General features: G+C 61.4%; 1 protein-coding gene across 12 annotated transcripts; it reads right to left on the reverse strand.

Annotated features, from left to right (window-relative positions):
* On the reverse strand, positions 1-26,340 carry PLXNB1 (plexin B1). Of its 12 annotated transcripts, none has more exons than XM_032318655.1 (38): positions 26,177-26,340; positions 21,558-21,610; positions 19,776-20,734; positions 18,932-19,114; positions 18,460-18,588; positions 18,262-18,362; positions 17,839-17,971; positions 17,390-17,546; positions 17,039-17,147; positions 16,848-16,956; positions 15,769-16,455; positions 15,438-15,560; positions 15,128-15,250; positions 14,765-14,858; positions 14,517-14,689; positions 14,209-14,360; positions 11,688-11,793; positions 11,406-11,542; positions 10,963-11,139; positions 10,595-10,766; positions 10,168-10,410; positions 9,217-9,393; positions 8,991-9,139; positions 8,387-8,487; positions 8,067-8,284; positions 7,733-7,911; positions 7,526-7,592; positions 7,118-7,264; positions 6,265-6,433; positions 5,865-5,968; positions 5,707-5,791; positions 5,297-5,469; positions 4,946-5,106; positions 4,694-4,841; positions 3,041-3,105; positions 2,822-2,897; positions 1,936-2,010; positions 1-750 (listed from the first exon to the last, which is right to left on the reverse strand). In XM_032318655.1, the coding sequence occupies exons 3-38, from the start codon at positions 20,631-20,633 to the stop codon at positions 646-648; spliced, it is 6,165 nt and encodes a 2,054-aa protein (XP_032174546.1). In that variant the 5' UTR covers positions 20,634-20,734; positions 21,558-21,610; positions 26,177-26,340; the 3' UTR covers positions 1-645. The 12 variants fall into 12 exon arrangements, with proteins under 12 accessions (XP_032174546.1, XP_032174500.1, XP_032174553.1 ...); XM_032318609.1 differs by having other exon boundaries at positions 19,776-20,888; XM_032318662.1 differs by lacking the exon at positions 26,177-26,340 and adding an exon at positions 25,982-26,132.
* Positions 26,341-27,885: the final 1,545 nt, after the last annotated feature.

The following is a 27,885-nucleotide window of genomic DNA, read 5'->3' on the forward strand; positions in this document are numbered from 1 at the left end:
TGCAGTGTGTTATCCTTTAATGAAGATCTGGGTCAGTGGGGCCACCACTCTCCCCCGGGCGCCTGCAGCAGGTGGCCCTCACTACGGGCTGCCTCTGAGGCAGGGTGGCCTGGAGGCAGCAGGCCCCGCGGAGGGGTCAGTTTGCAGCGGCCTAGCAAAGGCATTCCTCTCTCGGACCTAGGAACGTGACAGCAGCAACAAGGCCAGAGGCAGCTAAACTGAGGTCAGGGATGATAGAGGCAGGACAGGAAGTGGGGCTCTTCTCCTCCCCCTCTGCATCCCAGCGGGATAAAGGCCAGTGTACAGGAACAGTACAGTCTCTCCAGGGGCTGGAGGCCCCACCAGCCACTCTCTGGAAACCCTTAGTCCCTGACTCCCCACAGACTGACGTCACACACAAAATAGCCCACAGGGTCACTGGGCTCAGGGAGCAGGCTGGGCCCCACCCGATCAGCCTCAAGGCCCCAGGCCTGCGAGGCAGGTCCAGCAGGGCCCAGGCCAGAGCCCCCAGAGGAACTGGGAGCCACCTTCCACTAACTCGGCTTGTCAGGCACTACAGGCATCTAAGAAGGTAGTTTCTCCCTCACGGCTCCGGGGCCGCCCAGGCAAGGCTGAGGCAATGGCAGGCCAGGACTGGCCAGGTCCCTACAGGTCTGTGACCTTGTTCTCCACAGCAGCTGCGATCTGCTGGAGCCGGTAGCCCAGCTGCATCTTCTGAGCGGTGCCGTCCTCCTCCAGGGCAGTGATGATCTGCAACCAAGACCAGCCGGTCAGGGGTGCCCGCCACCACCTTTCCCTGTGCTCGTCCACGGGCTGCCTCAAATGCTGCGGCCTGGCGGGGGGCGGGGGCCTGGGAGCACAGCGAGTCCCCTCACCTCCTCAGGGCTGGGCTGGTGAGGTCAGCATAGGGTTTTAAGGATTCCAGAGGTGAGAATGAGGTACTTTACTCAGTACTTAGCACCCATGGTAATAAGCATCCACCTCCACAGGTAAGATCGCGCTGAGTGGAGGCCACCTGCACTCACCATGCTGACCTTTTCGCCACGAACCCTCTAGAAGCCCTGTTTCAGCCATCGCGGCTCCCCTTGTCCACCACGCAAGAAGCATTTCCTAACTTCCTATTGCCAGGCACTGGGCAAGGAGCAGGGACCCCGCGACGGTGGACCCCATGCAATCCTGCCCTCGGAGAGCTCCCCGACCCCACACCCACAACTACAGAAGCACAAGCGGGGGCTGCCACAGGGGGCACGGCAGGGCCCGGGAGAGGCCTCCAGATGCCTCACACCCCACCCCCTGCCTCCCTCATGCAGGGGCTTGTGCTGCTGGAGCAAAGTCGCTGTGCCCGCATTCACATCTGTGCGTCCCTCGTTTGTGGCATGACTGTCCTCACTCCAGGCCTGGGCCACGAGGCAGGCTCCTCATCTCTAACAGCAACAGCCACGCCGCAGGTGCCACACAAACACCGGGGGTGGGCGATTCTGGCAAGCACCTAGCTGGCTGACTCGTGGGTGCTCTGATCTCGAGGCCCAGTCCAGGAAGGGCCCAGCCCGCCCCCTCGCTGGCTCTGCTGTGCCCGTTCCCACCCCCGGCAGGACCCTCCCTGCTGGCAGCGCAGGCAGCCCAGAGGTGGCCGTGCTCGGCATGCTGCCACTGCAGACTCAGGAGGGATGCGAGTCAGGGCAAGGTCGGGACATGGGTGGCAGCTGTGTGTCCCTCCCAGCATGTGCCCCCCCTCCACCTCCAGGCCACGGCAGATCCTCAGCAGCTCCTCCCCAATGCCTGGGATCCCTGCTGCCGCCGAGGAGCCCAGACGGAGAGGGCACAGCCAGGTTAGAGCACAGCCAGCACCAGTGCACACCCTGCTCCATGCCCTGGGGACCATGAGTCCCGCCCCTCTCTCCATCAGGCCCCGGGGCTCTGTGCGGGTTTGCCCACCTGGTCATAGTACTTGTTGATGTACTTGTAGAGCTCGTGGAGGGCCACTCGTGCCCCAAGGTCCCCAGAGTAGTTCTAGGGAGGAGACAAGAGATGAGAGATGAGGGGTGTCACCAGCCCCTCGGGGGACGAGGCAGAAGGGACAGGTATTGCACAGGAAGCCCCATAAGCACACCAGGGGTCCCGGGTCTGCAGCGTGAATAGGGCCTGGCTCTCTCCCCTTGAGGAGCCAGCTGGGAGCCTGGGGTCCCAGATGGTGGCAGGGCCCCATGGGACAGGTGCTGCTCCCAGGCTGTGACCCAGGGTCAGTCTGCTCTGATCTCCCTCCTGTCTCCTGTGAGGTCACACTAGGCCCCTCTATGGGGCCATCTGGGAGTCTGCACCTCCTCATCAGGGCCACGGGGTTACGATCACCTGAGCTATGAAGCTCCTGGGGGGTCAGGTGAGCACACAAAGCCCCCCCATGCAGCTCCACCACCTGTTGTTACTGGGTGTGGTTTATGGGCACATCTACACCCCTGAGGGCAGCAGAGCAGTATGGAGGCAAGAGCAGGCCAGCATGGGCCATCCTGGGACGATGCCAGCCACCTCACTGCCTGGGACCCAACGTCCCCTGACCCCAGCACGGCTGCAGGCCCCCCAGCACCTAGCTGAGTCAGGTTCGGTGGCAGCTGCCAGGACAAGCCTCTGCTGCTCTGTAGTGAGGTGCTGGGAGCCCTGGTCTTTAGAGTGGTCACTGGAAAATTCCACATTTCTGCTGATGAGATGGGTCCCACCCCAACCAGCTCACAGGATTGCTGATGTCCCCAGGGCTTCCTGGCAAAAGAGCAGGATCCTCACAGTGGGAGACGTGTGCCCAACCCAAGAAGCAAAGGGAGGGCCATACCCGAGACAGCTCAGCCAGGATGGAGTTCATCTCTTGATCACTGGCAGGGACGGTCTGCCTGATGTCTGCGTAGTACCTGTCAGAGACCATGGGTATGGCGGCTGCTGAGATAATGAGCCATGCCTCACCCCACCAGGGTCCACCCCTGGGCTGCAGCCACAAACCTCCATCCTTCTGTCCACCCATCCCCTTTCCAGATCCACCACCTCACCCTCCTACCTTTCTACCATCCGTTTGTAACGGGGAATATCTCGAGCATATAGAAGTTTGTTGATGGGGGAGTCCTGGGCAGCAGCAGGAAAGAAAGAGGAGAGCCCCTTAGGGTGACCGACTGTCCCGGTTTTCCCCCGTTTCGAATATCCCCAGAACCCCTGGGTCCCAGGCACCTGGGGCAGTTGGTGCCCCCAGCCCATTTCCTTCTGCAAGGACCTCCTCCGCACCCACCGATGTCCAGCCTCTGCTCCTGTCACCCCAAGCTTCTCTCCGAATCATTCCAGTCATTTCTCAGCTCCATCCGCCTCCACCTGCACCCAGCAGGGAGGAGACATGCAGGCCAGGAGGGTGCAGCAGCGTGTGGGGCCCTGATGCTGCTTCTCCTGGTGCTGCTCATTCCCCAAGTAATCATCTTCAAGATCAGGAAACTAACCCCACTATTTAGTAAATGGCCCCACTCCACCTCACCCTGAGTGGCCGAGCTGGCACCTGAAGCAGGCCTCTCCAGTCAGGACCCACAATTTTGACACACCCAGATCCATCCCCCACCACCGAAGTGGGTTCCAGTCCCAGCTCTGCCCCCTAGCAGTGGGCTCTGGGCAGCACACTTCTGTTCTCGGCACCCGCTGCCTCAACCCGAAGCTGCGGGGAGGGTGAGGCAAGATGGCGCCCCTGCATGGGCAGTGGTGCGAGTCCCTGGGCCGGAGCCAGCACGCGTGACTTCTCAGCCGCTCTCCATAGGGGGACGCTTGGCATTCCTGGCTAGGGCTATTGCTGAGCTACCCAGCAAGCATATGCACTTTTGCTGGCAAGGGGAGGCAGTGTGAAGGTCGGGGAAGAACCCCGCCACCATGCAGCACCCACCCACCATGGCCCCAGGTCCTGGTGGCCCCCGTGGTTCTCAGTTCACTGTGGACGGAGTGATGGGTACACACGGAACAAAAATGGGTCCCACAAGACAACACTACAGAAGAGAACCGAACTTTCTGTTTCTCCACAGAGGCCTAGAGATCCATCTCTCCAGAGGTAACAGGCTCCCTTCCTGGGCCTGAGGAGCCACCAGCCCTGCCTGCTGGGGGCCTGAGCAGTTGCAGCCGTGTGCCCTTATCTGTCATGGGACTCTGCTGGCTCTTACTGCGGTGACAATACCCCGCCACTGCGTGCTACCCGACAGACAGCCCTGGCCCTGACCATCAGCCTCTCAGCTCCTCTCAGCAGCACCTTGCTCCACGCCGGGCACTCGCTGCCCCAGACTCTCCCGTCTACACTGCTCTGGCAGCCAGACACCTCCTCCGCCCCATGTAGAACTGGGAGTCACTCCGGATCCCTGGGCCTCTGGCTACAGTGAGCCCCGACTGGGAGAAGGGGAGCCTGAGGTGACGTGGGGGCCACCAGGTGGACAGGTGGCTTCTACGGTCCCACAACAGCTCCAGGCTGCCTGCTGGATTTGGTTCTGGAGGGGTCATCTCTGAGGACGAGACCCTGCCACCTCCTGGGAACAAAGCCCGGCCTGGGACTGGAGTCACCAGCCTCCCCCAGCCCTCCTCCTGGACCTTGTCGGCCAAGCCTGGAATCTGGGTGCACACAGCACTGCCCAGCCCCGGCTCCTGCTTCCCCAGCCCCCCGGCGTGTCCTCCGCGTCCGGCGAGACCTACTCACCCGGCCCAGCTTGTGGTCAGCAAGCGTGCAGGCATCCATGAACGTTTGCGCGATGACCAAGAGCACGGCGTCCATGTTATCAGATGTCTGCACGTCGAACACAAACTGAGGGTTTTTTATGATGTTGATCCAGAATCTCAGGGGCAGGCTGCGGGTGGGGCAGGCGTGGCCGGTGAGCACTCGGGGGAAGCAGGAGAGGAGACCCCAGCACGCCTGGCTCACCCGGCTCCAGCCACCGCCACCTCTCCCCACCTGTTGGTCTTCCAGATGTGGACGGTGTCCTGGTCGGAGATGCCGTGCTGCTGGGCCTGCTCGTCCAGCAGGTCAAAGAAGTACTTAATAGCAAGTGGCACGGGGCGGCTGGTGCTGAGAATCACCTGGAAGAGGTCGTCCACAAACTTCTGCAGGGTGCCCTGTGGGGGAGGGGAAGCACAAGAGGAGGGAACCTCAGCCCCAGCCCGGCCTCGGACGCCCAGTGGCACCATGCTCATGCAAGCCCCACACCACCCCAAATCCCCTAAGCAGCCGTCCTCCCCCGCAGCCCAGACCTGAGGCCTGGCCTGGCCCTGACCCCAGCCTCCCTCCCCGCCCGTCCTGCCCCACCTTCATGGACAGCAGGCGAGTCAGGTAGATCTCAGGGATGGCCTTGGCTCGCTCGCGCTCCCCGCCCCGAAGGCTGCCCCTCCGAGGCCTGGGGGGCTCCGGTTCCTCACTCGGCTTCACCAGGTGCCAGGGCCGGATGCCCCCCTCATCCACATCCTCCAGCATTGGGGTCCCTGTGCCAAGACCCCACAGCTCTTCACCCCTCATCAGGTACCACCTTCCCTGGGCCCCTAGGGTCCTGCCAACTTCCAGGAGCAGAGGCATGGGTTGAGGGCTTCTCTCAGTGGAAGGGAAGTAGACACACGCCCACCCTGAGGTCCAGAGGACTTTGCCTGTTACTGGGGACTGGGCAAAGAGAGGGCAGAGAACAGTGACTGGGTGGGGGCTGGAAGGGGGTGGGCAGTACTCACGCTCTCCAGGGACATAATCCTGGTTTTCTCGGAGAACGTGCTTGGTGAGGCAGGGGACCAGGGCCACGGTCGCTCCATCTGGGACCTGCGGATCACAGCCAGTGACCCCTCCACCAGCCCCACCCCCCCACCCCTCCTCCTGCTCTTACCCCTCCCACCTTGTAATGCTGCAGGGTGTTCAGGCGCCTCCACAGACCCTGGACCTCCGAAGTCACATCCTCGTCGGAAAGAATGAGATGCCCAGCCACCCCGGACCGCCACTCTGCGAGAGCAAGGTGGGTTGAGGACTCCCAGGACACCATTCCTGCAGGTGCGGTCTACCTCCTCCTCCACAGGGGCACAGACCCACCATCAGGGGGCAGCCTCACCCCCATGCTCTGCAAAGACTAGGGCTGCGGGCCCTCACCATGTGAGAGGCTGTCTTTGCAGAGGGACTCCACAGTCCACTGCTGCCCCACGCCCACTGAGTGATACGCCGCCCATGCAGGGCTGAGCCAGGGCCAGCCCAGCCTTCACTCTGGCTTGGGCCCCCAGGCTACCCTTCTCCACCACCCTCACCGACATCCAGGGTGCGGGGGTCTGGCCGCTGGGCCAGAGGTACTCCTTTATAAAGCTGGTCCAACATCTTCTCTTTGGCCTGGGAGATGGTGTCACAATCCAGGACCTTCACAGGCACCCCCTGGGCCTCTCCCGCGCCAGGCCCCACAGCCAACAGTGCATTCAGGGTCTACAGAGGCACACACGGGAGCAGTTATGGCTCGTGCCGCACCTCGGCTGACCGAAACGCAGGGACAGGGACAACCATGAGGAAGCCACTACCTACGACCTCCAGGCACCGAAGAGTCCTTAATTCTTGTCTCTTCACTGTCCTCAACCCTCCCCCCCTCGACCTGGCCCTGGGACAGTGGCTCCCTCCACCGTGACCCTAGTACCTAACGCAGTGCACTAGGTAAGTGAATGGCAGTAAAAAACAAGGGAACACAAGGCCCTCTTAACTCAGGGCCCCAGGTTCCTGGCACAACTGAGGCACCTGAGAGAAGCCTGCGTGAGAAGTGAGCCTGAATGAGACTTTCCCAAAGGCACCCCGTGTGGGTCACTGAGGAAAGGCCTGCCCTAAGGAGAAAGCCACCCAGAGGACGAGGTGGCCGCGTCTGACAGAGCTGGCCTGGGCTTGGTGGGCACTGGTCCTTCAGGTCCTCCGCCTCAAGCTGCTGTCTTGCTAAGCCAGTCTAAAGCCTTTCCCCAGCAGCCAGCCAGAAGTCAGGCCCGCTGTAAACCAGACACAGATGTTCACCACGACCACCCACGCTCATCCTCACCAGGGCCTGACCCCACTGTGCGCGAACACGTTCACATGCTCTGTCCCTCCCCACTGCTACCCTCCTCCCCCCTCTCCCTCCCCCGGACTCACCAGGGGACGGTATTCCACATCCTCTCTGAGAAGGCGGTTGTCATTCAGGGTGTATTTGGCTTTGCCAGTCACGCTGTCCACTGGTCCCTTGTCTACTTGATGCTTAATTCCCCGAAAAAGCATGTACAGAGGCTCCCCTACTGAGTCCTAGGGGAGTGACAGGCTATGAGGACCTCCTGGGGCAGATGATGGGCATGAAACGGAGCTGTATGGGGCATGGCCCATGCTGGGGAGGGGGACGGGCCGCAGAGGGCCTAAGGTGACTGAGACTTGCTGGGCAGGAGTGTCCGAGCTGCCTGGGGGCCAGAAGCTGTGTGGTTGAGAGCCCTACCCCCACCACAGGGGAGGGGGAGTAAGCCCCTCCCACCCTGCCTCCCCCAACCCTGCCCCTGCCCCTGCCTCTCTCACCCTGACAAAAGTGTACAGGCAGATGGACATCCAGTTGGTGAGCAGCTTCTCCACCACGGTCTCCGTCCTGGGAGGACAGGAAAGGGCAGGGGCAGGACGGAGAGCCGTCTGAGCTACAGACTCCTCTACCCCAGGCGGCCTGCCTCAGCTCCTGCCTCCAGCCCTGACAGCCCCCCAGACCCCACAGCCTCCGACAGCCACACAGACCTGCGCAGCATCAGCTTCGGGTTCTTGGCCACGTACTGGGCCACCAGGTCACTAAGCAGCGTGCGGAGGATGTCAGTGAAATACTCGAGCTTCCCATGCAGAGCCACGGTGAGCAGAGATGCCACGTAGGCGCGGTCCCGAGCCGAGAAGGTGCGCTGGCTCTCCAGGGTGTGGATGAACTGGTCCAGGAGACAGGATGGGGAGGGAGGGGCCGATTCAGAACGGGAGGGACAGAGAAGGGGCAGGGCTGAGGCCCCAGGGGCGGGGCCAGGAGCCTCCCTCCCCTTCTCCCAGCAGTGGAGAGGCCTGGGGCCTGGGGTGGGGCGCTTGGCACCTTGGTGAGGAAGAGCTTGCTGTTAAGCAGGTTGGAGAGCTGCCCCAGTCCCTGTTCCACGGTGGGGCGCCTGCTCTCAGGGACACCCAGGTCCCTGTGCAAGGGTGATTCCTGGTGCCCGGGGAAGAAGACTCTCTCGGCATACACCTTATAGTCGAGGAAGGGGATGCCACTGCCCAGTAGGTCACTGGTGAGATCGGTCATCTCGGTCATGAGGTCTGTGGAGCGGAGGAGGCCGGGTTGGGGCTTGGGACCCATGCCATGGGAGGAGGCTTGGCAGACCCCGGAGCATCCTCCAGGCCTCTGCTCGTCAGCCTCACCTGTGAACTCCTTCTTGCAGCGGTCCCGCACACTGCTCTCCAGATTCTCCAGCTGGATCTGGACCTTCTTGTAGTCCCTCAGGGCCTGCTTGCTCTTCCTCCTGTTCAGCACCAAGGTCAGGAAGGGGGAGGCCGGACCAGAACAGAGCCCTTTCTGGTGCCCCGGACCCAGGCCTATCTACCCCAGCCTCGCCCTGGCCTAGGCTGGCACCGTCTAACACAGCCATGCCCAGCCAAGCCAAGGCGTCGCTCAGAATAATTTAGCCTGTCCCGTCCTGCGCAAGCCCACCTCCAGTCTAGCCCAGCGGTTTAGTCCAGGGATCAACAAACTACAACCAGGCCAAATCTGGCCCACAGCCTGTTTCTGCCAATAAAGATTTGTTGGCACACGGCCACACTCGTGAGTTTGCTTTTCGTCTATGGCTGCTTCTGCACAAAGCAGAGCAGAACCACAGCAACTGAAGCCACCTGGCCCATGAAAGCCTAAAATCAGTACTCTCTGGCACCTTCCAGGAACATTTGTCGACCCCTGGCCTCGTCTGCCCTTCCTCTAGAGCCACACCCCCCTCGCTGCCCCAGCCCAGCCCCAGCCGGCTGCACCCACCTGTATATGAAGACAATGATGATGACGCCCAGAGCCAGAAGAGACGTGCCCACCCCCAAGCCCACCTGGGCTGCCAAGGGAAAAGCCACGGGGCTCTCGCCATCGTATTGCACGTGGCCCAGGGAGAAGCGCAGGTTCCCCATCTGCACCTACATGGGAAGCATCCAGTGAGCAAGGTTTCAGCCACGTGCCCAGGGCCTGGCCCAGCCCACGCCCACCTACTGACCGTGAACTCAGGCAAAGCATCCGGTGTCTCTCGGAGGGCGTGGTGCCGGGGCAGGGGCTGCTCCATGGGGGGCTCACAGTACAGGTGGTGGCGGGTCAGCGTCTTCACCACACAGGGGCCATCCCCTATCATGGCCACCACCTCCTCCTTGGACATCGCAAGGTCCAGATTCTCCCCCTGGAACACGAGGTCACTGACAGATTACTCAGAACTCTTCCCTAAGGGGAGGAGCTCGTGGTCACTCAGATCCCATTCCCCCAAAAGGGGGGGAAGGACAGTCCTGACACCCCACCCCCACCCCGGGCGCAGCACTGATGATGCCTCAGCACTCTTCCCCTGTGGGGGAGGCGGCCGTCTATGGTTATCTCCCAAGTTGCCCCCGACCCTCTTCTGCCCTTCCCGTTCTTCTTCCCCACACTTTCACTCCTCCAGAGCTAAAAAGCTGGGCAATCTAAAGTCGCCTCCCCAGCCCTGACACCCAGTTACTCACAAAACCAGAGCCCCTACTGCGTCTGTGGGCCAGTGGTATACAACGGTGGGCTGTCCACCCACAGTGGTCCGGGATGCCCAGCTACTGCACATGTCCGAGCCCATGCCAAGGGCCTGTCCACATTGAGCCAGGCTGCCAAACGGGCATCAGCCCAGGCACCTACTGTGTACCATGCTCCCAGCTATTGTGTGTGCCAGACCATTTACATACTGTCATTCAGACTCCTGCCACAGAATGTGTTGGGACCCAGGCGGCAGGACCCAAGCTCCTGCCCGACGTGGCAGGCTAGGCAGCCCCCACCAACCCCTCAGCCCTCGCCACATGAAGGGTGAAGAGCCAGATCAGTCCTCTGGCTCTTGCTCTGCTGCCATGCCCGCCCCACCCCCCCAACTCCCAGTCTCCCTCAGCAGCAATGTCCAGCAAAGCGAAGGGTTGCGTGGACCCACATGTGAGCACAGTACCTCCACAGAGAGCACGCTCCCGGGCTTATGCCGAAATGGCATGGTGGGGTCCTCGGGGCTGAGGGGCTGCAGGGTGGGGTCGGCCTCATAGGAGAAGGGTGTGGGGCTCAGCGTTGTGAAGTCAAAGACCAGGTTGTCGAGGATAAATTCCACCCGGACCCAGGGGTCCTCGGGCAGGCCTGGGAGGGCAGGCGTGTGGCACGTGATGAGCTGAGAGGAGTTCACGTGGCACGGCTCCTCAAACTGGGGCAGAGGGAGGAAAGACAGGGAGGATCCGTTGAGGGCCATGCAGGAAGGGGGTCCAGCAAGGACAGGGAGAGCGCCGCTTTGGTACCCGCCACCCACAGCTATACACAGGGAGTGGGGGTGACACGGGGGACAGCTAGCCCCAAGGGTCTCCTCGTAGGGACGCCCGTGGGTCTCCTACATGATGGCCGCCACAGGAAGCCCCAGGGGAGCATGGCGTCTCCGGGATCACGCGGCGCCTCCGCCCAAGCCCCTGGCTAGGCAGCAGGGCTCTTGGGGCCACAGTCACTCGGATTCTTGGTGTCTGTACCACATCCAAATTCTGGCCACGGACCCATATCTTACGTCCTCCGCTGCAAGACAGACCATGAACCGTGGGTGGCTTTTGAGAACCCGCCTAGCCCAGCCCAAGCCACATGGTCCCTCTCCCTGCCATTGGCACAGGAGTCACAACGCCCACAGGAAGCCCTGCAACCCCTCCATGCCCTACAGCTGCAAAGACATCCCCCCCACCGCCAGCACATGCCATGCAGCCACTTGGCCCAGCACCTGAGGAAGCTCTTCGTGGGGCCAGCAGAGGTGACATTGGGGTCTGATGTGTACTCAAACTGGCTTTGTTGAAGCCTCCGCTCAGTGGCCCCAAACCACACAGCCACAGGAAGCGTGGCAGGCGTAGGGCGGGCGCTGGTCTCACACTGCAGCCGATCGGCCTGCTGCTCCAGCAGCCTACGGAAGGGAGGGACTAGTGGAAGGCGGGCCAGGACACAGGGCCCACTCAGGCCTCCACTCGCTTCCCTCAGAGCCCACTGAGAGCTCTAAAGGTGACCCTGGAGGCCGCCTTCCCACAATAGCCCCAGTTTCGGGAAGATCTGGCCACTTTCTGCTGGAGCAGACCTGACCCTCTCCCCCACTTCCGGTCTCCCCAGCATCCTGCCCCTCTGTCTTCTCCCCGGAACACATGGATTTTGGGAGAGTGAGGAAGCAGCCCTCACAGGTGACAAGGCTGGTCTCCAACGACAACTCGGAGGTCCTCCAGCCGCCCAGTCAGGAGCTTGGAGCCATGCAGGGTCAGATGGGTGCCCCCGGCTCTGGGGCCCCGGGTCGGGAAGATGGAATACACCTTCGGGTCCTGTGGGAACAGGGGTAGGGAGAGATAGGCAGGCATGAGGCCACCCTCAGAGAAGCCAGGGGAGCCTGAGGCAGACAGAAGGGCCTAGAGTGGGAAGCCCCAGGAGGGCAAAACTAGATGGGCTGGGGGGGGGGGGGCACCTCACCTGGTAGGCGAAGTCGTGCTCTGAGATGCCACGTCCTCTTCCTGGCACCTCCACCGTCACCGTGCCAGCTACCTCCCCGCCGCTGGCCTCAGTGACACACACGAAGCTGTGGGCACAGGGCAGGCTGGGGTGCTGGGCCGCACCAAGGGCTCCCTCAAATGGACTCAGCTGCCCCCTCCTTGCCCCCACTCAATCAGGTGTTCTTCCAGCTCCTGAATTTGACAGAGATGCTCTTGCTTTGGAGGGAATGCCTTATGGCACTCCAGGGGGCTCTGGCCCCTGCGAATTCCTATTCACAGTTTCAGTTATTCAAATCCAACCCTGAGGCCCCCCTGATGAAGGGGAATCCCCCTCTCTCTGTGGCACAAATTTATAAGGAGCCCTGAGGGCTGGCTCTAGGATGAGGGGTTGAGCTAATGCTTGGCCTAACCACCACCACGCGTGCCACACCACTCGCAAAGCAGTGGCAACTTGATTTCCTCATGAAAAAAAAGTCCCTGGAAGCCTCTAGTCAGGTTGGGGGACAGACGGAAAGGGAAAGTGAACAATCTCAGAAAATGCTGGTTCTCGGCCAGAAAACAAGCTTGGGGCAAATCAATTTCCCCAACATGAAGCTGGCAGTGGCGCGAATCCATGACATGGTCACACTCACTGCCAGCACGTTGGAAAACAGAACAAGTGATGTGTGAAGTAACCAGGAGAGACTCCAACCAGCGAATATTTTAATCTCTTTATAAATAACTTTGCAAGTTACCTTTGTCTCATGGTTTTAAAATCATTAACAGTCTAGACGATCACCTCAAGTTTTTGGTCATAACACACTGAAGGGGGAAACCACGTGTGCCAACAAAGTCTGGTTTACTTTTAATTTTTTTTAAAGATTTTATTTATTTACTTGAGAGCAAGTGAGCAAGAGAGAGAGCACAAACTAGAGGGAGAGGCAGCAGGAGAGGGAGAAGCAGGCTCCTTGATAAGCAGGGAGCCCGACGCCGGGCTCAATCCCAGGACCCCAAGATTAGGACCTGAGCCGAAGGCAGACACTTAACCAACTGAGGCACTCAGGTGCCCCCCAATGTCTAGTTTAAAATACTTATTACGAGGGGGTGCCTGCGTGGCTCAGTCAATTAGAGTGTCTGACTCTTGATCTCAACTCTGGTCATGATCTCAGGGTCATGAGATCGAGCCCTGTGTCGGGCACCCCATTAAGCATGAAGCCTGCTTAAGATTGTCTCTCCCTCAGCCCTTCTCCCCCACCTCGACCCCATTGCCACTTGCACACATATGCGTGCCCACTCACTCTCTAAAAATAAATAAATAGGGGAGGTGCCTGGGTGGCTCAGTGGTTAAGCCTCTGCCTTTGGCTCAGGTCATGATCTCAGGGTCCTGGGATCGAGCCCCATACCGGGCTGTCTGCTCAGTAGGAAGCCTGCTTCTCTCTCTCCCACTCTCCCTGCTTGTGTTCCCTCTCTCACTCTGTTTCTGTCAAATAATAAAGTCTTTTAAAAACTAAATAAATAAATAAATATTAAAATAAATAAATAGGGATGCCTGGGCAGCTCAGTGGGTTCAGCCTCTGCCTTTGGCTCAGGACATGATCCCAGTGTCTTGGATCAAGCCCCACAACAGGCTCCTTGTTCAGTGGGGACCCTGCTTCTCCCTCTGCCTGCTGCTCCCTCTGCTTGTGCTCAAGCATGCACGCGCTCTCTTTCTCTGACAAATTCTTAAAAATATTTTTTTAAATATTAAAAAAATAAATAAAATCTTCAAAAATAAATAAATAAAATACAGATTACCAAAATAAATAAGTTAAATAAGATACAAATTATGGGGTCCCAGCATGGGCCTACTCAGTCCAGATCTCTGAGGGTGGGTACGAAGGACCCATTCCATGGTGGCTTTGGACAGGCTGTCCGGGTAACCCAGATATTCAGCTGGGTTTTGGATTTGCTGATCATGGATATCGCCTTGGGAGTGTCTTATGTGGGCACCTTTGGGACCCTGCAACTGCCAGCCAGGCTACCATGGGCCAGAACCTCTATCAGCTGCAGGCCTGGGAAGGCAGCTGGGGTCCCAGGGACCGGACTCGGCAGGCGGGCCACAAGTCTGTCATCCTGAGGTGCCCTCCTGCAGCAGTGCCTGGGACAGAAAGGGCAGCTGGCAGACAGCAAGCCCCTGAGCATAGTCATCTGGGATCTGAGAACCTTGCTACCACAACTACGTCCCTGGTCACCAGAAAGCCAGGTGAAAACACCTGGACGGGGCCATCTGTCAGCTCTAAGTAGAGACAGGCCTAGGCCCAGCAGTGACTCCCCGGCAGCCCAGGCCAGGAACATGCACACCTGTGCACAAAGTGGAGGCGAACGCTCCAGGGCCTCAACCCTTGCTCTGAGGCCCTGCGGCCAGAAGCAGGGAAAGGGGGAGAGGGAAGGACAGATGAGGAGTGGGTGGGCGGCCAAGTGCAGGAAAGCCCACCAGGGAGCCCGTGAGGTGTGCCGAACTCCCGTTGGTCCAGCTAACTCACCTACTAGAGACCTCGTACTCCAGAACGTCCACGGCACAGGGCACCCCGGCCACCCTGACCGTGTTCTGTACGTCCTGCACGTGTTGGCCCAGATTGGAGCCCCTGATGGTGACACGGGTGCCTCCGTCCACGGGCCCAGTCAGTGGCTCCACCTGTTCCAAGACATGGACTTGGAACACTTCCACCTGGCAGTCACCCCTGGGCAGCCCGGGGATGCAGACCCAGCCTCCCTCCTTCAGGCCTCCTGCACCCCTGCCCTCCCTCTAAAGGCAGTGGTGAGGAAGGGACACGCCAGTACTGCAACACACCGAGTGGATGAGGGGGGCGGGGCACTGAGCGGCCACAGCTTCGGTCTCGCCACACGCCTCCTGGGCCACGCAGCGTGGACGCTCCCCCTTACACCACACACAGCCGTACTGGGGCCTGGCAGTTTGGCAGCGGCTGCAGTCCCCATGTCCCACAGAGCAGTCGTACAGCACCACTGGAGAGAGCAGAGACAAACGTGAGAGGCGGGTGTAGAGGAGTCCCGCGGCCCCAGAGGCCCCCACTAGCTCACCATGCAGCCCGTCGGCACTGTCCACACGCAGACGGCCAGCCCGACGCAGAAACAGCCCCACGCGCAGCTCTGGCTGCAGAGCCTCATAGCTGAACTGCAGAAATGGGAGTCGGGTCAGAGCCTGGGGCCAGGGGAGGCATCAGGCCTGGAGGGGGCATGGTCACAGAAAGGACCAAAAGGACTAGTTATCGGAGCACCAGGTCAGAGGTCAGAGTTGGGGAACAGGGACCCCAAGGCACACAGGGTCAGAGGCCAGAGCCGGGGAATGCAGATTCCCACGATGAACGTGGCGTGGCCAGCTGAGGCCAGTGGCCGGCCCATGGTCAGTGCATCCTCGCCCACCCCGGCACTTGTGACCCGCACCTGGTGCCGCCGGCAGGTCACACGACACTGGGTGTCTGGAGGAGGCTCGCACTCCACCCAGGCCTCGACCACCACTTCGCGGCCCTCCAGCTCCATCACACACTCACTGTCTCCTGGGCTGTCCTGGGGGCAGATGACACAGTTGGTGGGGCAACTGGAGGAGCTGGACCCAGTGAGCCCTGCCAGGGCCCCTCACAGAGCCCCTGGGTTGGGACGGAGGGCCAAGCCCTCCTCTTGCATTCCAAGGCTTGCATACAGCTGACCAACAGCCAAGGAGGCCACACATCCACCTGCCACAGGACACACTCACCTGGAGGAGGCCCAGGTTCCTGCCCAGCAGCTGGACTTCTCGCTCCACGTGCACTGGCATTAGCATGGAACCCTGAACGCTGTCTACACAAGGGCAGGCACTTGGCCCCCGGTTCACCTCCTCCTGCAGACACCAAGAGCAAGGCAGTCTATGGCGCCCACCCGGTCAACTTGGAGGCTCCCTGTGCAGAACCCAGGGCCCAAGGCCAGCGTGGAGCTGCAGAACCCACTCTGCCCCTCGATCCCTCCTGATGCAGGATCGCAAGGCAGGTAAGGTGCGCGTCTGCCCTGTGTCCCCTCCCCTGAGGCCTCCTTCCTGGGCTGGGCCTCACCAGCTCCCAGAGCCCGGGGGTGTCGTATTGGTAGTCGAGGCTGGACAGGAGGATGAGGGGGGCGGGAGGGCCCTCGTGCTCAGCCGAGTCTCCATCACCTGAGAGGAGGGTGGAAGTGGAGAAGGCGGGCGTGTCACCCCCCGTCCACTCGTCCGCCTCAGGCAGCTCGCCGCCTTCTCTCGTGAGCCAGTCCGGGGCAGGTTTCACGGAGCCAGCGGCCCCTGGGAAAGTGGTGGTGGGAGCAGTGCCGGGGGGCTGGTCCAGGAGTGCCGCAGAGGGGTCGGCCTCGGGGCCGGGGTCTGCAGGGGCGGGGGGCAGTGCTGCTGCATCTGAGGGCGATGGGTGGGAGGCCGAGAGGTCCTCGGGTGTGGCCGTGGGTCCGGAGTCAGTGGGGGCGGGGACAGCAGTTCCAGGTCTGTTGGGGGGGTCGGGAGGGGGAGGTTCCTCATGGAGAGGTGACTCTGTGGAGGCGGAGGCAGGTACCGGACCAGGACCCGCCCCTGGCCCCCAGGGGCTGAGCAGGGAAGGCCTGTCCCCAGGTGGGACAGCCGAGGCTGTGGCTGTGGAGGGGACCCCAGGCTCCACGGGAAGGTTGTCGGGAACAGAGGTGACTGGGGCCTGGGGGCTTCTGGGAGGGAAGGGGGTGGGTACATCTCCTGCTGGAGGGGCTGGGGAGAGAAGCGGGCTCTGAAGGGGGAGGCAGAGAAAGACAGGAGGGGCCACTCAGCAGGCAGGCGCAGGAGCAGGTGGCAGGCAGGCAAAGGGTGTGTTAGGAGGAAAGGAGACCAAGGGAAAGAGAAACAAAAACAGCCCGTTAATTCTCCAAAGGAGAGAGGGGAGGGGAGGGCAGGCTCCAGGGGCATCTGTGCTGAGGTGGGGCCCGAGGCCCAGACCTCCCCTGCCGCTCAGCCACAAACGTTCTCTCCTGAAATTCCAGGGAGTCCGCCACACACAGCAGCTCCGGGGTCGGGGTGGGGGGGCTCGCGACAGAGCCTCACGTAGCGGGGCAGGCACACAGACCCTGGGCCGTCAGAGACACCCGTGCAACCCTGTGGGGGCCAGCTGGGGGTCCCGCTCACCTGCTGGCTGACCACCATCGGCCCGGCGTCACACGAGGCCTTGTGCGTGCACAGTTGCTGCCAGACACACCAGTTACACCCCCAGCGGCTGCTCACACAAGCCTGGCACCTGCACAGAGTGCAGCCATTGGGCAGGGGTCACTGTGGGGGAGCCTGGGGGCCAGGGGTCAGCAGCGGGGGAGGGGACTCACGGCGCAGACGGGCGGAGCTCAGTGACCGCTACACAGTCATACACAGAGAGCGAAGCTTTGGCAATCACCACAGCACCGAACCTGAGCTCCACGCTCATGGACACGTGGTCTGCAAAGCAGGAAGAGAGGGCCCATGGTGAGTGGGGTTCACACCCCTTAGCGGAGGGGAGCACCCAGGGTCTGCAACACAGTCCACAGGGCACGAAATGGGCAGTTGAGGGGACTCAGGGAAAGGTGCTACTTCAGGGCTCCCTGCCTGGATTCACGCCTCACCCCAACTGCACCCCTTAGAGCAAGAAAGGAAGAGGGTGGGGCTCCCAAGCCCCAGAGCTGGCCCCTTCTCTCACCCACCGGCTCCTCTTGGCAGTGCTGGGGCCTCACTAGGGTCTGGGGAAGGGCACATCACACCGGCACTGGTCAGCAGGGCGGGACTCTGGTGATCCCCAAACTGGCAAGAATAGGATTCTCCTGGCCACAGAGGCGGCAGGTCAGGCACTGACAGGAAAACCTGCCAAGAGAGGCCAGGCCAGGCTGTTGGAGCCACTGGGCAGCAGGCCAGGGCCTGTTTCCGGGGCAGCCGAGGTGAGCAGGCTCAGGGGCTAGTGGCCCCTGAGGGCTGGTGGGCCCCAAGCCTTCATAAACGCCCTCTAGCCTGGGTTAGAAACAGAGAAAGCAAGGCCTCAAGAGAAATGACTGGTGGAAGGCCACGTGGTATTTGGAGCACTTGACACTAAAACGTGGGGTACCGACCCATCACCAGAGCCCTCCCCGTGAGGGACGCGCCCGCCCAGCTCCTTCACCTCTCTCCGCTCCTCTCGGCTGATGTTGGCAGGACTCATGGCTGCCACGTGCAGACAGCCTAGCTCGGGCTGGAAGCTCCAGAGCCACCGCTCTGGGCCCTGTCCCCGTGAGCACTCGGAGTGGCGACTGCACCTGCATGAAAATAATGGGGAACCACCTTCAGGGGGGCAGGGACATTCCCAGCCCTGGGGACCTGAGCAGGAGCCTCAGGTGGGCTGTGACACGAGGCTATGTCTACCTTGGCAGGGCACTGATGCCCAGAATGGAGGATAGAGGAAGGAAAGTAGGGCGTCCAGGGAGCAGGGGTTGCAAGTCAAGGATCAGTGATGACCAGGAGTACTGGACAGGGCAATTATGCAGGTGAGGGCAGGAGGCTGGGGCTGGGGAATAAGTCAAGGGTCAGGAGTCAGGGGAGCACTGACCTGCCAAGGAGCACACACCACCCACAGTATGGGTCCCTATGAGCAAGACAAGATGCACAGTCCAGATGTTGACCACAGGAGGCCACAGGAACCTTGAGAAGCTATGACGGTAATCCAAACGCCAGTGACTCATGGGTCCCTGGCACAGCCCCAACGCCCCTCCCAGCAGCAAGGCCCCAACTCCCTCCTGGCACTCACTGTGCTCTGGGTCATGACATACAGATGCTCGAAGGCCCCATCAAAGGTGAGGTCTCTGCTCACAGCAGACCCCTGCTGGATGTTCTGCGTGGAGTACGGGTGGCCATCACTCCCCGGGCCCAAGTAGACCTGAGATCAGAGACAAGTTCTGGGACCCAGGTCCGTGGTCACAGACCCAAGGCCCTCTCCTCTCCCTAAAGTGAAGCAATTTAGAAGCAGAGTTTTCTCCTAGGCAGTACAGGTCCTGCCACCCAGCCCCTGAGGAGGAGGTGGGGGAGGTCACAGGTAAATTAACACCCAGCCCTGGGAAAAGAAGCCTAAATCATCTCTCCCAGCCTTCAGGCCAGGGGTGTGTCACAGACCCCCTCATCCTGGCCCCAGGGGTCACAGGTATAGCTCTGCCCAGGCTGATCACCAGCAGCCTGTTCCCTCCAGACCCTGGGACAGGGCCCACTACCTCCTGTGCACTCACCCTGTGAAGTTGCCCTTGACTGTCACCCAGGAAAGCAATGGTGTGTCCATCCTCTACAGTAACTGCCACAGCTGTCAGCTGAACCCCTGGCCATTCCAGAATGGGTGTGGCTTCCAGGGGTACACGGCTGGCCATGGGGCTGGGTGTGTGATCCGAGCCACAGGGATAAGCATCCAGGGTGTCCTACAGGCAACAAGCCTAGTAAGACCCTCCCTGGACATCCCAATCACCTGGCCCAGCCAGCTCTTCCCAAATGATTGTTCTCTGCCGGGCCTCCTGGGACAGCCTTATTCCCTCATCCTTCTCCTTGGGAGCCCCTAGAAACCTCACCCTCACCCCAGTCTCTCTGCCTGGCCTTGCCCCAGTTTATGCGCTCAGTCTTCCCCTGGACCACTTGTCCAAAGCCTCCCAAAGCTTGAGTCCTTCTGTCCAAGTCTGCTCCCCTGGGCCCCTGCCACCTGTCCCTCACTCAGGAGGCTGGGTGTGGCTTCTTCCCTGTGTTCCATCCAGAAGCCAGAGCAAGTCTCAATTTCCCTTGCTCAAAAACTTAAAACACGGCCCAGCCCCCTATAATCAAGGTCCCTGGCCCACACCCTAGAACCCTCAGTCCATCCATACAAATATGCGCTCTGCAGTGTCCAGTCCAAGCCCAGTTCCGAACGGCTGGCTCTCTGACCTCTGCGCACCACGATTTCAGCAAGGCATCTTTCCATCACCCAGGCACAAAGGAAGCACATTACCTCTGTTGACCTCATCAGCCCCCACACCACCGCTAGCTCCCCTTCAGACTGCTCGGGCCACCTGCCTAGCTGTGACTGCCAGACAGGGAGGAGCTGGAGCTCACCACCGGCAGCTGGGCGCAGTCTGAATTGACATCGTACTCGATGTAGGCCACCTCCACGTCGTTCTCGGCGCGGCCCTCCCTGGTGTAGCAGGCATCTCGTGTGCGGTTAGCAAGGCGGTCCACCTCGTCCAGAGGGAAGGCACAGAGGGCAGAGGCTCCAGATGCTCCGGCAGCGGCCAACGGAGGCCGGCCCACGGTTGGGGGAGCGGCCGAGGAGAAGGCTGCGAAGAGTACCTCCCCCTGGGCCACCTCCAGGGATGTGGCCACAGCCGCAGCCTGGAGCAGCCCGTAGCGGCCCCCCTGGCAGGCCAGAGGCAGCTCCACGTAGGAGTAGTAGTGCTGGTCCCGGAGGCACACTCGGGACACATAGGCACGGAAGGCTCTAGACTGAGCCTGCAGGTCTCGCCGCAGGAACAGGAAGTAGGCACTGGCCCCACGTGCAAAGGCGCTCACGAAGTGGTGGCTGTACTCGGAGAGGCGGCCCACAGCCAACTTGGCCGTCTCTTCATAGGAGAAGGCAGTTTGGGGGTCCAGAGGCCACAGGGTCCGGGTTGTGATGGGAGGGATGCCACCCCCCACGCCCCTGCTGGTGTATCCCCGCCCCACAAAGAGAAGGGGCTCCCCAGCCAAGCCCTGGGCCACCAGTCCCACCGTGCTGACCGCAGGGTCATTGGCAGCCACATACTGGGTGTCCCCAGGGCGCTCGGGTCGCAGCAATAGCTGCTCGAGCTGCCCCAGGCGCCGCAGCTCACAGACCCCCTGGTGCACGCTCCCGCACACCACCAGGGCCCCTGGGCTCACCAGGAGCAGCTGGTTCAGGTTGTTGGTGGCCTGGGCTTGGGGGCACTCATCAGGCATCACAGGTGGCAGGCAGTCCCTGCTATCTAGCACGGGGCCAGTGGACACAGCAGCCTCCAGCTGCAGCCCAGGGCTCAGCTGGAACAGGAAGTTGGTGGCCCCTAGGTAGAGAGTGCCTGAAGTGGGATCCTGTGCCAGATGCTGCAGGTGTGTGCCGTTGGGAGCAAAAGAAGCCGGTGGAAAGGGCTGGAGGGCGAGGACCCACCCGGCCCAGAGCGCCTGGAGAAGAGCTGGGCCGAGGGCAGGCATGGTCACCTGGAAAGGAGAGAATTGGAGAACTGATGGGCCACTGGTGGGACAGGGCTATCACACTGCCAAGATGATCCTCCTAACTCAGGGAGTGAGCAAAGGAGGCCTAGGCTTAGATGGCACTATGGTCCAGGATGGCCCCAGGACGGCACACCAGCAAAGGGTCAGGACATCTTTCCTGGAAATTTCAACACGGCCCATTTTCTGCAAGCACATTTGTCCCAGGAGGACCTCCATCCTACCCCACCACCCCTTCACCCTGTACCACCCTGTGTCATCACAGAGTCCCAGGGGAAGGGCCAGAGGGCCAGAGATGGGGGAAACATCCCATCCCCAGGGACCAGGGCCTGGAAGAGGCAGCAGCACAGGTGAGGGGAAGGAGGGGCTCAGGGCCCCTAGGAGGGAGAGGACCACTCTGCACAGATGTCAGCAGCCTGCGGGCAAAGAGGGAGGGCAAGTTCCCATGGGCCATATGCATATTAGAGCAGAGCAAGAATTAGATGGGGGGCCTTTTAGGCCAGGAATCCAGAAGGAATCCACAGAACCAATGGTGAAATGACGGAGGTTGAGGCTGCCAGGGCTGGAGCCTGAAAGACTGGACACCACCTCGGAGAGCGCTAAGAAGAAGCCGGACTCACACTTCTCCCAGGTGCCTAGGTTTGTAGTCAGGCTCACCTGGCAGGGCCGGCTGGATCAGGAGACAACAGCATGACCTGTGTGGGAGTCACCTAGCCAGGAAGATAGCAGAGTATGAAGCTGGGGGCTGGGCTGCAGGCACGTGGGAGCCCGGGCTCCCCTTCCCGCTGCCCAGCCTGCCAGTGGAACTGGGCCCAGCCTGGCCCTCGGCCACCAAACACATTCCAGAGGGGACGCCTCCTCAGAGCCCACACAGGGAGGGGGAGGGCAGCGGAACCAGGCACCCTCAGGGCCTGGGAAAGGGCAGCTAGGAAGGAGCCCCGCGGTTGGCAGCCCCCCCCCCAGCATCACCCTGTTCCTCTGCAGCCCCTTCTCCCTTCTTCTCACCTTCTGCCCCAAATCTGCCAGGGCACCCAGGTCCATACCCTCCCCAGGGGCCAGGGACTGTCCTAGTCCAGACTGACACCAGCACATGAGCAGACATGGGCTTGCACACCCCAGGAAGCACACATGCTGCCAGCCCCACGTATGCACACGCACACACAAGCACACAGGCCCTAGCACAGGTGCAGACGCATGCAGGCACAACATGTCCACACATAGACGCACGCAGAAACACAGGCCACATACTCCCCCACCCCCGCTCAGACACCTGCGCAAAGACACAACCTCCTTACACAAACATGTACGTGGCACAGACAGGCATTCCACAACGAGCGCATGGCACACCCACCCACATTCAGATTCCCCCACACACGGATTCATGCACACTTCCCTGGTTCGAGCCCTAAGGCCTACAGGGCCGCAGAAGCCGGCGCATCTCTTGCTATTTCTTCTCCTGCAGGTCAGAGTAGAGCCAGGGCCCAGGGCTGCGGCAGGGGGGCGGGGGGGGGGGGGAGGCTTGTCCCAGAGGAAGTCACCATGTCCAGCTGTGTTCCCCATCCCCAGGGCCACCTCAGAGCCTGGGTGCCTGCTCTCCTCCCAGATCCCTCCCTGTAGCCCCCTCACCCAAAGCCCGCCAGGAGGAGAAAACCATGAGACCACCATCTTCCCCCACCCCGGGGTGGTCCCCAGCCAGGAACACCGGGTTGAAGAAGTGCTGCTCCCAGGCTGGAAGATACTTTCCCTACTTGCCTCTGCCCAGGCCACGTTGCCTGGCCCCTCCCACCACCCAGCTGCCAGGCTGTGTGAGGGAGAGTCTCCCTCAGCCCGGGGTCAGCTCCTCCCAGCCAAGACCCCGCCAAGGTGCTACCGAGACTGTCCCAGAGTGAGAAGGCTGGGCCTAAATCTCGGAGGAGGGTCCAGCAGCCTGGTGGGAGCAGGGGAGCGGTGGCCACAGCCCAGCTGGGCACTGCTCCCGAAATAGCTTGGGGGTTTCCATTTTTAGTGTGCGGAGAACAGGGCAGCTCTATGGGAGCGGGAACAAGGCTGCCTCTGTTTGCTACCCGAGGGGGTGGGGGAAAAGGGACAGTAGGGAGAGTCGTGAACCTAGGACTATGGCAAGGCCAGGCTCCCAGGAGCCCCCCACCTTGTTTCCAAGGGATGGGAGAAGAGTTTCTTCCTCTGGGAAGACAGGGTCTGCCCGAGGATGGGCAGAGACCATCTCCTGCACTCAGCTACTGCCCACTCCCTCTGGCCACCTCCTCCCAGGGATGTGCTAGGGGCAGAAGGTCCATAGTTAGACCAAGAGTCATTCCATTCGCTTACAAACATTTGCTCAGAGCCTACTGCGTGCCAAGGTTTTCCAGCCCTCAAGGGGCAGCAACCAAGACACTCCCCAAATGTAAAATCACAACTGGGTCGAGTGGCCCACAGGAAAATGGAAGGGATCAGAATAGATCCTGGCCAGGCCACAAAGGAGGCTGGAGGCTGAGCCACTCTGGGAAAAGTGAAGGGCCTCTTCAGTCACTAAAGCACCACCCTTGCCCTTCCCTGTGTACCACAGGTGGAGAAGGGGGAAGAGAGGGGCAAGGACATCTTCTCCGCCCTACTGGGCACTTGGATTCCCCTAACCCTCTGCCACAGGCCAGAGCAGCCCCCAGCCCCTCCAGACTGCCCCTCCTACCTCATGGGATCCTCAAGCAGAATCAGAGCATCTCTCTCCCCTGTCTTTGGAGCAGACCCAGGCCTGAAGAATAAAGGTCAAAGCCCTCCAGTCCACGCCCTCTTCCATCTAATCCGTGCTGGGGCTCCCCCCACAGATGCTATTAGCTTCTGCTGGTCTAACTGTGTGCTGTTTCACACTCCTACCCACTTGGAATGCCCACTCCCTCTCTATCTGCTTAACTCAGACTCCCAACCATCATCTCCCAGGAGAGCCTACCCTGTCTCCCTCCAGGCTCCTTATGGTGGATGGAATGGACAAAGCCAGCTACCATCCTGATGGGAACAGCAGCTCTGCCTTGGGCTGAGCCTTAGTTCCGGTTTGTAGAACGGGAGGCAGGACTGCTCCGGCCATTAAATACGGAACAGTGTGTGGCTGGCGTGAGTGGCACCGACCAAGGCCACTTTTCTCCCTGTTCCACCCTCTCCATTCTGGACTTGAAGCTCCTTGCAGGCAAGGAGTGTGGCTTTTGATTCAGAGGTTCCAGCCACTGAGCCAGATATCAGCACAAAGCAAGTGTTCTTTACACGTTGAAAGAAGCCCCATCTCACTGCTGAAGAAATCCAGCCAGTAGGGGAGATACGGGGCCCACACCCCTCTCCAGGCCACTTGGCCTCTCAAAGGGACAAGTTGTCAGGCTCACTTTTATTAATAACCAAGCCAGAGCAGACTGTAAAGGCTGGTTTGGAGCCAGGCTTCGTGTCCTCAACTTGCAGATCACCAGATCTCAGGCCTCCTCCAAACTCCTGGGCAAAGCCTAACCTGCCTGTACTGGGGCCCAGTGCTTGCCTTGAGGTCTCTTCTGAGCCCACCTTTCTCTGGACCTCTTGAGCAGAGCCCACAGCTGCCTAACTTCTTTTTGCAAAGAGAAAGTAGTCCTGGGGCTGTCCTCACCAACCAAAGGGGCTAACAAACTCTGCCCTTCCACCTCTGGAGGGGTGATACTCGGGCCCTCATCTACCAAGTCCCAGGGATCAGTGGGACACTGGCCTTTCCTTCCCCTACTCCTGCTCGGTGCCCAGCGTCCCGGAGGGAGAGATTCATTGACAGTGCTGTAGTGCACACTGTTCTGCCCGCAGCCTGCGTGCTGGGGTGGGGGGGCACCATTTATGCACCACCCCTGAGTGCTCATCACCCACCGTCCGGGTCATGTTGGGGGCTGCGGGGTCCCCCTCTGGGGATGCCTAACACAAGGCTCACAGTCCGCCTTGGAGCATAGCCTGGAAGGGCTGTTGCATACAGAGGGGGAAGCCTCGACCTCCCCATCGGCCCTTCCTCCCTCCTCCCCCGGCCAAGGGGCAAGGACCCCACCAGCGGTCCTGGGAGGGCGGGGAAGGGGCCGGCCGGTCCCGGCAGAGGCGGCGGCGAGGAGGGGGCGCGGAGGAGCAGCTCCACCTCCTCTGTCTCCCAATCGCGTTACAGGCGGAGCCGCCAGAGTTTCCTTCAGTGCGGAGAAGTACGGTCCCAACTCTAAGGACCGCGGCTGCCCACCGCTTCCCCAGGCTGCCCCTGCCCGGCAGCATCAAGGCCGAAGCTGCCCACCTCCCCCCGGGGCCGCACCGCCACCCCCGCCCCCCGCTCCGGCCCCGGGTCCCCGGCCCCCGCACTCACCACCCGGCCAGGCCCCGCAGGAGGAGCGCGCCGAGGCGGGCGCCGGCCGCTGCGGGCTCGGGATCTGCGCGCGGCGGTCTCACTGTCCCCTGCCCCCCCCCCCACGCCGGGAGGTGGCTCCGGCCGCGCCGCAGCTGTTACCCGGAGACCGAGGGGCGGAAAAGCGCGCCCGCTGCCCGCCCCTCCCGCCGCGCCGCTGCCACCGCCGGGAACAAAGGAGACAAAGCCGCGTCGGCCGGGCCGGGCTTCGCTCCTTCCCCCAGCGCCCGCCGGGCCGCCCTCCCCACCCCCCCGCCCGCCGCCAAGGCCAGGCCGGAAGCAGCCGCGAGAGCCGGGCGCGCGGCCCCGAGCCGCCCGGGACCCCGCATTCCAGCCCTGCGGGCTCCGCACTTGCCGAGGGCGGGGGACTCGACCCCTCCCTGTGGGGGCGCGGGCTGCTCGGCGGCGGTAGCCACGGCAACGCGGGTCGCGGCCAGGCGAGCCGAGTGCCGAGAGCGGAGCCCGGGGCGCGGGCGGCCCGGCGCTACTCCGCCCGGCCTCACCTGCGCGCCTCGCAGGAACCGGAATCCGGAGCCCTCCTGGGATGGGCGGGGCCGGGCGGGGGGCGCGCTGGGCACCCACAGGTGTGCAGGCGCCGCGCCGCGGCCCTCGCCCCTCAGCAGCCCCGCGGGTTCGCCAGCCACCACCGCCGCTCCAGCGCCTCGAGCTCCCTCCTTCCCTTCTGCGGCCGCCCTCCAACTTTCTTTACCTGAACTTCTCGGCGCCTGGTGTCTCCCCACCGCTCCTGCTCTCCACACTCCCTAATGGCCACCCCCTCCTTCCGGCCCCAAACTCTGGCTGTGCGAGAGAAGCACAGGCTTTGGGGTTGGGCCTGGGTTTGTGGCCACCACTAAGCCTAGTAACCTGACCCCCTCCACCCCCCATACACGCCTTATTTGCTCACCGACAAATGGAGGTGATGCCACACCTAGCCGGCTGTTAAAGGAGCGCACACGGGTTGCAAAGTGCACAAGCAAGGACACATTTACTCCTTTTCCTTCCAGGCCTGTACCTGGACCCACCCTCAGCTGAGAAGCCCTGGGCAAGTCTGGACTCCCTCACTGGCAAACGTACCTGGGCCTTTCTAGGGAGGAACTGCTGCACAGAGGCCCAGTTGTGCCCTCTGCCGGGCCCTTCACACACAGCCTGGCCTGCCCACTGCGAACTCAGGAGCCGGACCTGGCCCATCCTTTGGCTCAAGCCACACTGGGATAGCCTCCTGGGAGGCAAAATCTGTCACACACACACATATCACCCCCATAGTCTCCACAGGCTAGGGAGAACCTCAACCAGGTCTAGGTCACCCACACTGGCTACTGTCCAAAGAGCCAACACCACAGGGGCTCTCCTGCCACCTGCCACACCACCCTTCCCATCAAGAGTCTGCTGTAACTTCCATCTACCCAACTCTGCCTTCCAATTTCTCTCTCACCAACTTCTCCTGTCACTCCTTTCCTCCACCCCTACTTTGAGCACCTGGGTCCTTGCAGCAGCATAGCACCCCCTTCCCAGTTCCCTTATCCGTGGCCTCTGGCATCAGAGACCCCACGCCCTCCACCCCCCCCACACACCCATCACCACCTCAGTCCCCTTGGCTTTCTGCCTGCGCAGCCTGTGAGGAGTGGGGGGAGCCTCCCACATACCTGGAATTCTCCCCTCTTGAAATCCATTCACTCAACTGCACACCCTTTAGGACCTACTTCACCCCATAGCACCCCTTATCTGTACACAGATATGACACCTCCTACCCCCATCGGGTGGGTGAACATCCCACAGAGGTCATTTCATCCCATGCCATCCTGAGGAAACATTACACAAAGAAAATAAGGTCAAGAATGGAGTGACCAAATGACCAAGGCACCAGGTGCTCAGAGGCTCACAGCCCAAGCCTTCCTACAGGCTTGGAGGAGGAAGGGCACTGCACAGGAAACCCTACTGGCTTCACAGGCCCCTGCTGAGAGTGGGCTCCTTGCAGGCCCAGGCAAAAAAGTCCCAGCCCACAGGAGCCCCTCCCCACAGATCTACATACCTTCACCCGCTCAGGCTCAGAAAGGAGTGGCTCTTCCGGACCTACAGGGAGGACAGAGTACTTCCTGGCTGTTCCTGTTTACTCAAGGACACACAAGGCCAACCATGGACACAACAAGGCCATCCATGGCTGTTTAGCCCAGGAGGTCAAAGTTTGCTTTTCTCTGAAAAGGGACTGGCCAGGGGTTTCCAGGCAGTCCACCCACCACCCAACCCAGCCCCATGCCCCCCACCGCACCTCCTAACTCTGGGAAGCCATTTAGTTCAGACTGCTGATGGGGTAAGCTCTGCCTGTGTACAGGCAGTCCGTAGGCTGGTATGGGAGGACATCTAGCTCTAGCAGAACACTGGGCTGCCCAAAGCTCTCTCTGCACAGGGACCCAGACTGGCTACCAATCTCTAATTATGTCCCCATCAATATTTATCAACCATTTCCCTGATCCCTACCCCCCTCCTTCTGATCGTCCCTCCAGTGTTAGAACCAGAAGGTTCTCCCCACCCCTGCAGAGAAAGTAATCCAGAAACGGCAGAAACCACGGTCAGCAGTGAGTGTACCAGATTCCACTCACTGGAACCCCCCAGGCT

The sequence above is a fragment of the Mustela erminea genome, chromosome 1, assembly GCF_009829155.1.
Source record: "Mustela erminea isolate mMusErm1 chromosome 1, mMusErm1.Pri, whole genome shotgun sequence".
NCBI lineage: Eukaryota > Metazoa > Chordata > Mammalia > Carnivora > Mustelidae > Mustela > Mustela erminea.

Coding starts and splice junctions, on each gene's coding strand:
- PLXNB1 (XM_032318609.1), bottom strand. CDS start 20,882: ATGCCTGCCCTCGGCCCAGCTCTTCTCCAGGCGCTCTGGGCCGGGTGG. Junction 14,859..15,127: donor TGACCTGCCGGCGGCACCAG/GTGCGGGTCACA, acceptor CCATTTCTGCAG/TTCAGCTATGAGGCTCTGCA. Junction 7,593..7,732: donor CCGAAGCTGATGCTGCGCAG/GTCTGTGTGGCT, acceptor CTGTCCTCCCAG/GACGGAGACCGTGGTGGAGA.